General features: G+C 50.1%; 1 protein-coding gene across 3 annotated transcripts in view; it reads right to left on the bottom strand.

Annotated features, from left to right (window-relative positions):
- Positions 1 to 787: 787 nt before the first annotated feature.
- MARF1 (meiosis regulator and mRNA stability factor 1) overlaps positions 788 to 13,259 on the bottom strand; it is a 39,613-nt gene continuing 27,141 nt past the window's right edge. For 2 of the 3 annotated variants that reach the window (XM_055409544.2, XM_055409546.2), the window contains exons 22-27: positions 10,459 to 10,689; positions 8,059 to 8,271; positions 7,025 to 7,085; positions 6,816 to 6,941; positions 5,317 to 5,487; positions 788 to 3,386 (exon numbers count right to left, since the gene is read on the bottom strand). In XM_055409544.2, coding sequence (XP_055265519.2) covers positions 3,142 to 3,386; positions 5,317 to 5,487; positions 6,816 to 6,941; positions 7,025 to 7,085; positions 8,059 to 8,271; positions 10,459 to 10,689 — 1,047 coding nt within the window. In that variant the 3' untranslated portion in view covers positions 788 to 3,141. The other variant, XM_088833334.1, reaches the window with a different exon arrangement.

Below are 13,259 nucleotides of genomic sequence, written 5' to 3'. Positions count from 1 at the left end.
AGGTCAGATGCAGGTCACAGTCAGCCCTAGAAGGCCACATCCGTCTCCCATGTGGACAAGTCTGCTTTCACTGACCGTGTCTGCTAGGCTGCCGTCTCCAGGTGGGAAATACAACCAAGATGAATGTGATGCCGTTTCAACCACTAATCGAGACATTCCAAATTCCCTTGCCCCGACTAAAGGGGCACAGTGGCTTCTCAAGTTTTCCGGCAAAAACTGGCTACAGTGAAAGGTGTTTTGAAAGGACTGCCAAAGGTTTTTAAGAGACTGTTAGTGTTGAACTTTAAAAAATTGCCCTTCATCAAGAATCAATTTACCTGGAAGTTCAAGTCTCTTCTGTGTCCTTTTCAAAATCCTGAGGTGCGGGGGTGGTGGAGAGTGGGTGGGGAGTAACAGTGGTCTCAGGAAAAGGGCTTCACAATGGTGAAAGAAATCTTTTCTAAATAGGCTTATTCAAAAAGAAAGCCTGGCAGTGACCAAAACCAAGGTAGTCAGCAAAATGGATTTCTTTCCCAGGGAGAGTTCTCAAGTTTTATAACCAGAGGATATTTTGGATTATTGTATTTTCCTCACATGATTATAAGCTGGAGCGAGGACCCAGAGGGTCCTGATCACAAAGTGCCAGTCACCTGCTGGGGCCAGATGCCAAATTCAAAGGGGCTCCATGATGCCAGACCCATCTACTTCCCACCTTACAGATTCCCGGAAGGGATTAGAAGCTGACAGAACTGGGGGACAATCCCTCCCCTCCCCCAAATGAACAGAACACTCACTTGGGGAACTCAAGTGTGATGCTTGCTTTTAAAGTTTAATGACAACTGTTTGGTCCCAACACACAAAACAGCACTTGAACCACAAAAGAAGTGTTCAAACAAAGTAGACAATTGAGAAAAACATCTCTTCCCCCAAAATCAATTCAAAACAAACAGTGCAAGATGGGAAAGGAAGTTTTGGTGATAACTTTTTTTTTTTTAAACTGATAAATCTGATATATTCTTTCTACCCAGAAATAAAGTATTTCATTGTCTTCATTCTCATACGTCATTTTGTCACATCAATTAAGCCTCTAGATAAAAAAATAGATAGCAACTGGACTGGCCGCTGTGGAGTACGTTACAGACACCATGAGCTTTGCACATCTTCAAATGGTGACCATTAAGAGTCACACGCACGCATCCCAGGCTCCTGGCGACTCCAGTGAACGGTTAGACCATACCCATGCAACAGTGCACAACTCCAGGCTCTTCTTCGTCTGGTGCCCAAAGAAGCTGCTCTTTGAGGCTGTTCCAAGTGACTTGTAATGGTGCCTCGGGCATTTTTTAAAGTCCACATTCTCTACCTTCAAGCAAAACTAAAGTCCACATGTGCAAATTCAGCCTTACGAAATCTTAGAATAAGGCCACTGATGTTCTCAACACCATCTTGATCATAATGTTTAAAAGCTTTCTAAAAAAAAGTGCACCTCTGCATTTTACTGACGGTCACACTATGTCTGTAGAGGACATGCCTTCGGGAAGACTGAGTGCCATGATGCCTACAAGGCTTTCCCAGGGCCACTCCATCTTGGTCGGGGCTGTGTGCCGAGAACTGGGAATCGCTGGCTTCATTGAAAAGATTTGGGGAACAAAAATCTTTACTTGTAAAAAATCTCTCAATAGCCCTTATTTTGTGGCATTTTATCAAAATGCTGGCTATGAAATCAGAGCCCATTTTCTGGCTTTCTAGAAGTTACAAAATAGAATCATTTCCCCAAAAGAAACCATCTAACTAGTGGAAGACCTTATGCCAACAGGTTTTTTTCTGCTCTATGAATGAATCCGCCTTTTTGCCCAACAAATACAACCCATTGTAAATGTTAGGTTTCTCCAGGAGGCGTAAGAGGCCGCCAATCACCGGATGCCTCAGCCACCTCAAGGCGAAGGTCACTCCACAGGGCAGTGCTCCCTCAAAGGCTGGCTTTCCATAAATGCCAACAACAGATACCACAAAAAAAGAAAAACAAGAAACAAACCCAAACATGCTTCCAACAGCGAGAAGTAACAGTAAAAGCAGACGCTATTAAAAGACACTGAGTTAACAGACACAAACACACAGGCACACACAAAGCTTCCCAGCTATCAAAACCAGCTTTAAAATTACGAATACAAGGTTAAGTTGATCAACCTTGGCCTTCCTATGTAGAGATAGAATTTCTGCCTCTCCCGAGTGGAAAGAGCACCGATACCATTCCTGTCAAAAGCACCTCCCTCCTCGCCTCTGATTTGTAATTTATGCATCTGATGCATATTCTAGAAAATCAGACTCTCTTCCCAACGCTGCCTCTCGACACACAATAATGTGTGTTGGAATTCAAATGCTGACTTTAAATTCATGACACCAAGACCATCTTCTTTTCCTTAACCTAATCCATGTCAAACTGGAACATAACATAAAAGGGAAGCTTAAAACATCCTTGACTTTCTAGAAAGCTCAATGGAACCCCAAAGTGGAAACATTTTAAAATATTTGAGATGAAGCCACATTTGTCAACTACAGACATAGTTAAATAAAAAAACAAGGCACGCTTACAAGTCACATGGAAGCCAGGAGCCTTCATATCCAACCAGGACATACACTCCTCCTGCCTTGCCCACCCTTCTTCAGTGAGTGATCGCGCAGGATCACCAAACAGACTTTTGCTTCATCACCATCTCATGCATTTGATTAATACTGTCTGAACACATCAGTAAACACAGGCTTAGAGACTACGTTATGCTACATGTGAGATTCTACCACTGGCGTGACTTGATGGAAGTAAGACCACGTCCTTCGAGCTGAGTTCTCCTTGCTGTCTTCTTACGGAACACCATTCATTATACTTCATAATAATTAAGAAAAATTTGTTAAAATATATTAAGGATTCTTTAACAAATGCCAGGATTTTTTTTTTCCCAAACAAGTGGGGGAGAAAAAGAAAACAAAGAAAAACTTCAGCTTAAAGCTGCGTTCAATGTAAAAAAAAACAAAACGTACGGAAGATGTCTAAAGATGAAATAAGTGGCTTCTAGGGGGAAAACAGAAAAGGCTGTGTTTTTTGAACCTGCTTTTGTGTGCAGAATCAGACAGTGTTTTCCCATCCTAATTCTATGTTCAAAACGAGACTCAAAGCTTGGTTATAGGTGCAAAGGAAAAGTTGGCTGCCAATTTTACTCTATTTTTGGGTTGCTTTTTGGCTGGGCTTTCCATGGGGTCCTTGCTGAGCAGCGACTCTGGGGTTTCTGAGGAGGGGCTGGGAGGCGCTGGGACAGCTGCCGAGACACCAGGTGAGCTGGGATCTGGGGGCAGGTTTTCGTTCTTAATTGGTACTGGAATTTCAGTTTTCTCTTCTTGGTTTAAAATCATGATTTCTGTAAACACAGGAGAGCAAAACACATTCAGTTCTAGGACCTGCCAGCAGTGTTGTTTTTCAGTTCCTCTCATTTCTCAAAAAATTAATCCCCGATCGTCACACACATGGTCTAATTTACACGTTACCTCTGTGGCTGATACCAGGTATCACATGAGTCAAGTATTTAAAAACTGTGTCTCTGCTCTTCCTTGAATCACAAAACTTCAGAGACCGTCATGCTGGGCTACAAATCAATGGGCTGTCCATGGTTTAAAAACACTTTTGTCTGCTTTCTCTGCCCATTCATTCTCTGTCAAACAGTGAGGGACCCAGAAAGCCACATATGACCTAAAGACTTTCAGACCAGAAGGGCCCTGGTGACAGGGAGCCAAGGCTCATTCCCCTGCTCCAAAGGGATCTAAGGTGGGCGAGGGAGATGCACGGGCAGGCAGAGGTAAGGGGAGAACCACACGGAGTCAGAAGTACCCTCAGAAATCCAGGAAGAGGGACTTCCCTGGGGGTCCGGTGGTTGAGAATCCACCTGGCACTGCAAGGGACACAGGTTTGATCCCTGGATGGGGAACTGGGATCTCACGTGCCATGGAGCTCCTGAGCCCATGCACCACAACTAGAGTCCAGGCGTCGCAGTGAAGGATCCCGCATGATGCAGCGAAGACCCTGCGTGCTGTGGCTAAGACCCGATGCAGCCAAATAAATACACAAACATGTACTTTTTAAACTCCAGGGAGAGAAGCAGCCCACTTTTCCTGCAGTGCCCAAAGACTATCTTTCTCTGGCTGAGCCACAAGTACCAATGATTCGCCCGCTGTGTGGACAGAGCCACACCACTCAGAAGAGATGTGTCCTGTACCTCGGGCTCCCACTGTGTATGCAAGGGGCTCCCACACCGAAGGCTCACAGAGGCCCAGAGTGACAGCAGGGATGCAGAGCCTCAGCTCAGCTCTCAGGCTGATGCTCTCAGAGGAAAAAATAATGGACAGACCTGTCAACACCACTCGAGATTATTTCTCTCCCCATCACACAGGGATGGCTGAACTCAGTACACTAAACACACCAAGGCTGCACCCATGGAAGAGCTGCCATCAATCTCCTATCGAGTCTAGGCTCGCAGGGACACCACCTCTGCCGTCCCAGAGCCCAGGTCCACCCAGCAGCCAGGGAGGGTCACGTCTCCCTACCCATCTTGCAGACAAACAGCCTCTTTCAGGTTCTTTCTCTGAGTGATGGGGCCAGAGGCTGGTAAGAAGACTTGAGGCCTGTGGTCAGCAGCAGGGTCGTCTCCTGGACAGCATCATCAACAGAGCAGGAAGGACCCGTCATGACAGAGGAGGCAACGGGAAAAGGCCCTGCTCGACACGGCAGGCGGGTCGGCCTCTTGGGGGCCGGCAGTATGGCATGAAGAAGAGAGGCCAGGGCTCCAGTCCTGGCTCTGCCCCTTCCTGGCCGGGCACCCTGGGGCCCGGGCCACCCCTGCCTGCGGCACAAGCTGGGGTTCAAGACGTAGATGCCCCCTCCCTCCTCTGCTCACAGCTCCCTGGAGCCCCAGGACCCTCTGAGACCTTCAGCTCGTGTCTGGTGATGGGTAGGGGTTGTCCCTGGAGCTGCTGCGCTTTACAAAGTGGGGAGCACAGCCGAGGAGGCCCCCACGTGCTGCTCCGTGGGCTCCCCGCCCCAGCCCAGCTGCAGTGCCCTCAAGACCACTGTCGTGCCCTGGCCTGCTACTTTGCCAGCACCTCAGGCTGTGAGCCCAGCCCTGCGGGAAAGCTGACACGAGAAGGGTCTGGAGTAATCCTCACAGGTATTTTTGTGCCTGAAAAGGTACAGTCGCTCCCTACTTCCATCAAACAGTTAACATCTTGGCGTGAAGTGTCTGCTGTTTGACTAAAGCCACAGAAAACCTGCTCCCCCAGGGACACAGTGTCTCCTACCTGAAGGCTCCTGAGGGTGCTCCTCAAACCAGATGAGATCGGCAGCCTGGAGGACGACAGGGTCCGGCCTCAGTTGCGGGGACGGCAGGCAGGAGGGTACGGGTGCGCACAGGAGGTCCACCGGGGAGTCGTTGGTCAGGCGCAGGAGCTCCTGCTCTGCAGGATGGGGCCCTGCGCAAAGGCGAGCGGGGGCAGGAGGAGGTCTGCTTAGGACCAGGCGGCTTTGGTCCATGCCCGAGGCTCGCCTTCTCCCTGACTCCCTGAGGTCAGGAAGTACTCAAGAACTCAAGGGTTTTTTTTTTTAAAAACAAAAACCCATTAACAGAAAGGTCTGAGTCCTCTCTTTGGTAAGTGAAATGCTGTAGCCAGGATCACCCGATTTATGTTCTTATGAACAGCAAAGGACAATTAAAAAACCCATAGCAAGTCCTTGAAAGGAGCAAATGTTCAGGATTAGAGGACTCAGGTCCCAGTTCTGTCGCTGCCTCGCTGCGTGCTCTCAAGTAAGCTGCTACTTCTGGAATTTCAGTTCCTGGTTAGGATGGAGGTGACTGCTGAAGGCTGTGCTGACAGCCTGAGAGGACGAGCTATATCCAGGTGCTTTGCAGAACTGTAAAATGCTGCAGAGCCGATCACCCGATCGGCACAGAGCACAGCTGCGCTTGCAACTGTTTAAAACACCTTGCAGAGCCCTAGATAAAATGGCAATGGGCGTAAAAGTCAAGTGAGCTGACCCGGACCTTGTACACAGAGCGCGCCACATAAAGTCGGCGTGCCTCGATGACGCTCTTCAGTAACGCTAGTGCATTCCTGTCAGCCTTTCCCAGGGGAGTCCTGCGACCAAGACTTCCCGACACTTCAGTCAGGGGTCAGACCCTGCAGCCCCCTGCCCCGCCAGCCCTTGACCTTAGCTTCCTGTCCTTGCCCTGTCCACTTGGCAAGAACCTTGGCAAGTCCATTTAGAGGAATCCCCTCACCCTTGGTATCTCATCAAGCTCCTCACCCCACCCCACCCCCAGCCTCTGAGGTCTCAGAACCCCCTCAGGTTGGCCGGAATCCCCCGAGCCGGACATCTCTTGAGAATTTCCCAGTCACTGATGCCCTGGCTCTGCTCCTTGACTGTAAGCCTCACTCGTCCTTGCCTGCAGAGCTAAGCTCCATCTCCCATTCTGAGGGCAGCAGAGTTGATCCTGCTGCAAGTGTCTTCAAGTATTTTAACAAGCGTCAGAATCGCTTTTCTTTAACATCTGAACAGGGCTGCCACAGGGTCATAACAGGGGCTACCAACAGCCTTCAAGAACCTTAACTGGTCAACCATCAAATGCAGGCCAGTTTTTTCTCTGTTATTAACCAGACACCACATTCCTGTGGAAAATGGACCAACGCTCCGCTTTAAAGAATGAAGATGACCCTGCTGTCGTCCTTGCCCCTGACCCATTCTGACTCCACCCAAAGCCGTGTCCTGGACACATCACCAGCCTTGGTTTTCCCTCTCTCACCGTCGCCACCCACTCCGAGTCTGAGTTCCGAGGCCGGGGGAGACTTGGGCACCTCCAGGATGCGCTCAGGAGCTGAGGGCTGGGTCTCGTGACTGGCAGGGGGAAGACCGAGTGAACTCACGCGACCTGGAAAACAGAAAACACCGTCAGAGGGGGAGCAGGTGAGACACCCAGGGCTTGTGAAGGCGGCAGGGACGGGGCGTACTTACTTTTCATGTCATTTTTTAACACTACGATTCTCTTATGACCATGTCCTTTTATCCAGACCACCTGCATAAGAGACATACTACTAGTTATGAAGCTGAAAAGGAGGGGAGATAAACCCTAAAATTATATGTCTGGTAACATACTTAAACACGCTAGGATTTAAAAAGTAAATTAATGCCACAAAAATTTTTTCAACACTTTGTTTTAAAGTCACAGAGGATGGAGACACATGGCCCTTATAAAAAGCTGTGTAGTCTTAGAAATCATGAGACTTCAGTTTCACTCCTTATGGCTCTTAAAGACATCACCTCCCAAATACCAGCTCTGGTATACAAATGAAGTTGGTTCTCACATGGGAGCTCTTACCAGCTTTTCCAGATACTATGTTCACCTTAAAAAGAATGAAGAGCTCCCTCATGCCTCTCAAGCTAACGCTCACTAAACCTAAAACAAAGACCCCTACCTAATCATGCTGCCCCCGCCTCTGCCAAGAAAGGGGCAGCAGTGGCCCATGGTTCCCAGCACTCCCCCCACATGCTTCAATCACCAAGTCCCTCACCTCGGCTCTCCAGCTGTCCCAGCCTCATGTCCTTTCCCACTTCAAATGTCAGGCTCCTCCCCCAACTGGTTCTCTCCACTCCTCCACAGACAGCAGCCCCCAGGCTCCTCTGCTCTCCCCATGGAGCCCCCGCCTCCACACCTGAGCTCTTCCTCCGGGGCGAGGCACCCACTGCTCCCCCCACTGCTCCCTGCTCTGCGTCTGCTCACGATGCCGCCCCCTCCCGTCTGCATCACGTGGCTAAGCAGCTTCTGCACATCGTGAGGACTCTGCTCTGGGACCCCCAAGCTTGGGGTGGCCCATGGTTGGTCCTCCTCCGATGAATTTAACAAAGGTTTGCAGAATGAAGAAGAAACACTAAAATCATTTTTTTTTTTGGCCAACAGTATGTATGTTTTGAAAGGACTGGTTCAAAATGCCTGCCTTTTCATTCCGTCCAAGAGAGGACACCCTTCAAGAAATTCAGAAAACGCCCACCTGCGGGATGGCTCCCAACAGCTCCTCCACACTACTGAAGCCATATGTCTTGGGCTGCAGTGTTTCTCCCACATACTTGGTATAGGCCATGGAAAATTCATGAAGGAAAAGCTGCTGGTAGTGGTAAGTATGAAGCAAAGACCGAACGTTCTTGGCAAACAAATACAGACTTGTGAGCTTCACACACTCCTCTGTCTTGTCATTAGTAAAAACCTGGTCCAGGAGAAAACAGCAGCATTAGAAACTTCCAGAGTGACAGGTCCTGCCTCCTGGGAGAGAGGGTCTCTGAAGAGTGAAGAGAGATGCCAACTCAAACTTGAAAATGGGTCATAAGCCAGGGAGGAGGGGAGCCTGATTCAAGGATCTCCTCCAAGAGAGGACTACAGCCTTGAGCAGACTCTAATTCTGTCCGCAGGTCTCGGGCAGCAGATGTCTGAAGAAATGGTGTGTCAGAAAGCGAGGAAACTGTAAACTCAATGAAAGGAGCACTGAAGAGGGAGAACTGGCCCGCAGGTGAGCAGAGCGGCAGCAGACAGTGAGGACTGAGGCTGCCGACCCTCATCTCCCCAGGGACACTGCAATGCGGGGCGCCGACTTCACGTCCTTTAAGCAACAAAAGCACAAAACCCTTCTGTCCTCAAGAAAGTAAATAAATCTCTTTATGTAAGACTTTCAGTCTTTAACACGCCCTCCCTGGAGATCTCTGAGAGAAGGGATCTTTCCCAGCCTTGGCTGGCCATGGAACGCCTTTTGTCCTGAAATGTCATACAACTAGTGTTCACATATTCGTTCATACTTGTTCTGATGTGTGTGTTCAGCGTCCAACTCTTTTGTGACCCCTTGGACTGTAGCCTACCAGGCTCCTCTGTCCACGGAATTCTGCGGGCAAGAGCGGGTTGCCATTTCCTACTCTGAGGGATCTTCCTGACCCAGGAATTGAACCCCCCTCTCATGCCTTTCCTGAACTAGCAGGCTGATTCTTTACCACGAGCGCCACCTGGGAAGCCCTAGGTGTCCTTTCCAGATAGGAAATTCACAGGAGTGTGGATTTATAGCCATGGGGGCTAAGAAGAGGGAGACCCAGAGCAGGGGGAATTCCTGTTAAACTGACCTAACAGAAATCTTGCAGAAGGCAGGCTAGGATGATCAAATAACACTGGGAGGAAGTTCTCTCCAAACTGGGCTAGCGGACCCATCAAGGAAGAATACCAAGGACAAGGTATGGTCTAGAAGGTGGTCAAGGGAGCTTGATTACTGTTTGCCCAAAGAGAGAGCTTTTAAATTATTTATTTTATCAACTGTGTGGCTATATGGTAATAATTACTTTCTTACATTGCTGATTTAGTTAATATCCTAGTTAGAATCAGTTTCTTTGGGGGACTATATTAGGTTTCTGGTATTAAAGTTACTTTAGGTTCATAAAAGAAGTGGTGTGCTTCCTATCATTTTTTTTTCCAGGTGACCTAGAAGAGGTTTTTAGAGTTGGAGTTATTTGTTCTTCAGGTGAGCTGAAACTCAAGTTCTTAACCCATCTACTTCTGGTGCCTTTGGGGTTTTGGGCATTATTTTTGGCCATACGGTGGGACATGCAAGGATCATACTTTTCCTGACCACACCCCCTTCAGTGGAAGCTCAGAGCCCTAACCACTGGACTGCCAGGGAAGTCCCCCTGGTGCCTTTTGTCAGTAGTAAAATTTCAGTGATCTTCAGTCTCGAAACTTCGTGTTAATTGGTCTAAGTTTTAACTTCTTAAAAATCTGGAGTCAGTTTGATCTTTTTACTGGGATCTTCTCCCAGGAAATCGGAGAAGGCAATGGCATCCCACTCCAGTACTCTTGCCTGGAAAATCCCATGGATGGAGGAGCCTGGTGGGCTGCAGTTCATGGGGTCGTGACTGAGCGACTTCACTTTCACTTTTCACTTCCATGCACTGGAGAAGGAAATGGAAACCCACTCCAGTGTTCTTGCCTGGAGAATCCCAGGGACGGGGGAGCCTGGTGGGCTGCTGTCTATGGGGTTGCACAGAGTCTGACACAACTGAAGTGACTTAGCTTAGCTTAGCTCTCCTAGGAAATAAGGGACCACCTGGTGACCATCCAATCAACCTTCCTTTCTGACCTGCATCTGACTGGTAAGTAACTTGAAGACATCATATAAGTCATCTAATTCAGAAAGAGGTGACAGCAATAGCATCCAGCCCAGCACAGGAAAAAGGATCGATCCAGAGGCCGGGGCTCTCGTCCCGGCTTGTCACTTGCTTGGGCAGGGTGCCTGCCCCTGCCAAGGCCTCTGCTCATCTGTAAAATGAACAATCAGTCTAATCTGGACCATTCCGTGATAGAGAGATACCCGACAGAGTGATTTTCATTACGGCAGTTCCAGATTCATTGCCATTCATACCTCAACTAAGTAAGGCAGACTCTTCAGAAGTTCGGTCAAGGTCATGAACCCATATTCACAGGGGTTGAGAGGAGTGCTGTGGGTGCTTTCATAGTGTCTCCTGAGCTCATCGACAGAAAGGTGGGTGGTTCCCTCCCAAGACATCAACAACACCAGCAGCTGGGCAGTGAGAGCACGCAGAGACTTGCGGTTGATCAGCTGAATCTGTTTGCCAGACTCCATATCAGCAACCTGGGGGAGACAAGAATGCACACTCCTCAAGACTCGAGAGACGGCCTGAGTTACACCCTGTTCATCTAGTTTCAGACTGGCAAGTGAGACCATCAGAGGGAGTTCAGTTTTTCTGCAAAACTGAAGGACAGTCGATGGGTTTGCTGCTAGTTCTTGGGGACCCCAGACCAACACTATGGACCAACTGTAGAACTTGTTCTCTCCTGCCCTGCTAGTCCATAATCAGAAACACCCATGCACACCACCACTCCTTCAAGAAGACCGGCCCGCTGGCATCCACTGGCACAAGCTTATGGATTAAGGGTTGGTGTTCTCAGGGAGCAGGGGTTGGTGAGACTGCAGTGACCCTTCACAGAGCTGCTCTGCACTTGACTCGCCCCCAAGGGTGTGCCCCAGGGACTGGACACAGAAGGTGACAGAAGGCCTTCTCTGCACAAAGGCAAGCAGCATTCCTCTAGTCCATCAGTAATGAAAAAACAGCTGGTGCTCTCACGTGTGACTGTATGTCTACTTCACATTTATTTTTTCAGATTCTCAAGGAGATGAAGGGTTTAACTGATTCACTGCACAGGAAGGGAAACCTTGTGAAAGAAACACAGGTTATCATTTGGGGACCAAACAGCACGTGAAGAAATGGGCATCTGGTGACTGAGACCTGCAGGCCTTGGTCAGGGGGCGAGGCTGTGAAATGAGTCATGCCTGGAGTGAAAACAGGCAGAGCTCCAGGACACACACTGCTCAGGCACCAGCAGGCGAACCACTGCCCACCATTCTGGCTGTTTTCCCCTTTAGCTGATTTCCAGCCAGCACCAAGGACAAGATCTGGGGCATTGGTCCCTCAGAGGCAGAGCAAGGGGGCAGCACTTGATGAGCCAGTCCAATACCAGTGCGTCGCTGGTGCTGATGCCCACCCAGAGATGGGAGAGGAGGCTGGTGGGTGGACGCTGACTCCACTCATTGTGGTTATGGATTCAGATTCAGAACTGCAGATTGCCTCCACAGACCTGGGGTTTAATCAATCAACAGATCCAAGTCCAGGGGACTCTGAGTCATTTTCTTAGATTATCTGCCCAGATCATTATTAAGGATTCCTGACCTAGGCTATACCCTGGAATCACCTAGTGAGCTTATCAAAAATGCCAAGGCTCAAAACATACCTGGCCTCACTCTCTAAGAATCACAGAGACCTCAGCACTTCTCAGAAGCCCCCAGGAGACCGCAGAGCGCAGCCGGGGCGGCACTGGAGTCGCTGCTGCCTTTCCCGGCTTCACTGCTCACACTCCAATGCCCCAGCTGCTGGCCCTCCTTCATCACGGTTGGTGGTCATGGCTTGGGGTCTTCGATCCACTGAAGACCCCCACTGCCGTCACCCTGAGCAAACGAACACTCGGGGGCCTGTCTCGAACCAGGGCTTTCAGTTCCTCCACGTTCTCATCTCCAAAGACATACTCTTCCACTCTGTCCCACTGCACAGGCCACGCTGGAGACCTTATCACTGCCCACTTCCACAATCACTCATTCAGCCACCCCCGCCCACCACATACACACGCATCCTGCATCTGAGGGCAGGGAGGCTGGAGCCGACACCGGGGCGGGAGACAAGAAAGCGACGTGAATGGTGAACTCGTACGCTTCTTCACTCTGCCAGCACAGACTCCGATTTCGTCCTGGTTCAGGAGCCCTCACCTTTCTTCAGTTTGCTCTTTTATCCATCTTGGCACTGATGAGCCATTACCTCATTAACATTCTCGTCAATACTCTACACTCCTCTGTCCCTAGGACTTTTCACAAGATCCCACCTTGAACCTTCTCTCCCTCTCTAAGCGGCTGCGCTCACTTCGCAAGTAACAGAGAACAGCTCTCAGAAGGGAACTCCCTCCTTGGCCTGGTGACACACACCAAACTCACCCACATCTGCAGCTGCCCCACCCCTCTTCCCTTCTGTCAAAACACTAACCTCAGAGCTAAGCCTCCCTCCACGGAATGCCAACGCCCACAATTCCGGCCTCCTCGGGACCCTCACCCCGTCACCCCTTCTCTCCCAAGTCAGTCTCTCTCAGGCAGCTCCTCCATGGCAGCTCTCAGACACGCCAAGCCTCCCAGACTGGAAAGAAGACCGGCCCCTGAGTTCTCACGGGCTCGTTCAGGACCGCGGTCTCTCACTCTTCTCCATCACAGGCAAACACGCCAAAAAGCTGTCAGTTACCTGCTGCCAGCTTCGTGCCTCATTTCTCAGCCCGCTCCGCGTGGCTTCTGTGTCATGTCACCCTGACGCTGCCCCTGCTCCGGCCGCTGGCACGTCAAGCTGCCTGCACTCAGGCTGGCCCCAGGCTCATGGGAGTCCTGCCGCACCCATCCTCTCTCAGGAGCACATGGAGGTGCTGCCACCCGTCCCTCCTCCTTGGCCTTGGCCATCGTCCCCTCCAGAGTCCTTTCTGTTCTCGGCTGCTGCCTCCCTGCCTCCCGTGAAGGGTCTTCCTCCTCTAACTGCCCGGCACAGACACAGACTCCTCCCACAGCTGTGACTGGGGCAGCTGCCACTCCACACGTTTTCCTTCCATTTCTTCCTC

Source organism: Moschus berezovskii, chromosome 27, assembly GCF_049115385.1.
Source record: "Moschus berezovskii isolate FMDL1 chromosome 27, NW_MosBer_1.0, whole genome shotgun sequence".
Classification (NCBI taxonomy): Eukaryota; Metazoa; Chordata; class Mammalia; order Artiodactyla; family Moschidae; genus Moschus; species Moschus berezovskii.
Note: the sequence above shows the minus strand (reverse complement) of the source record. Positions and strands in the feature narration are given on the sequence as shown.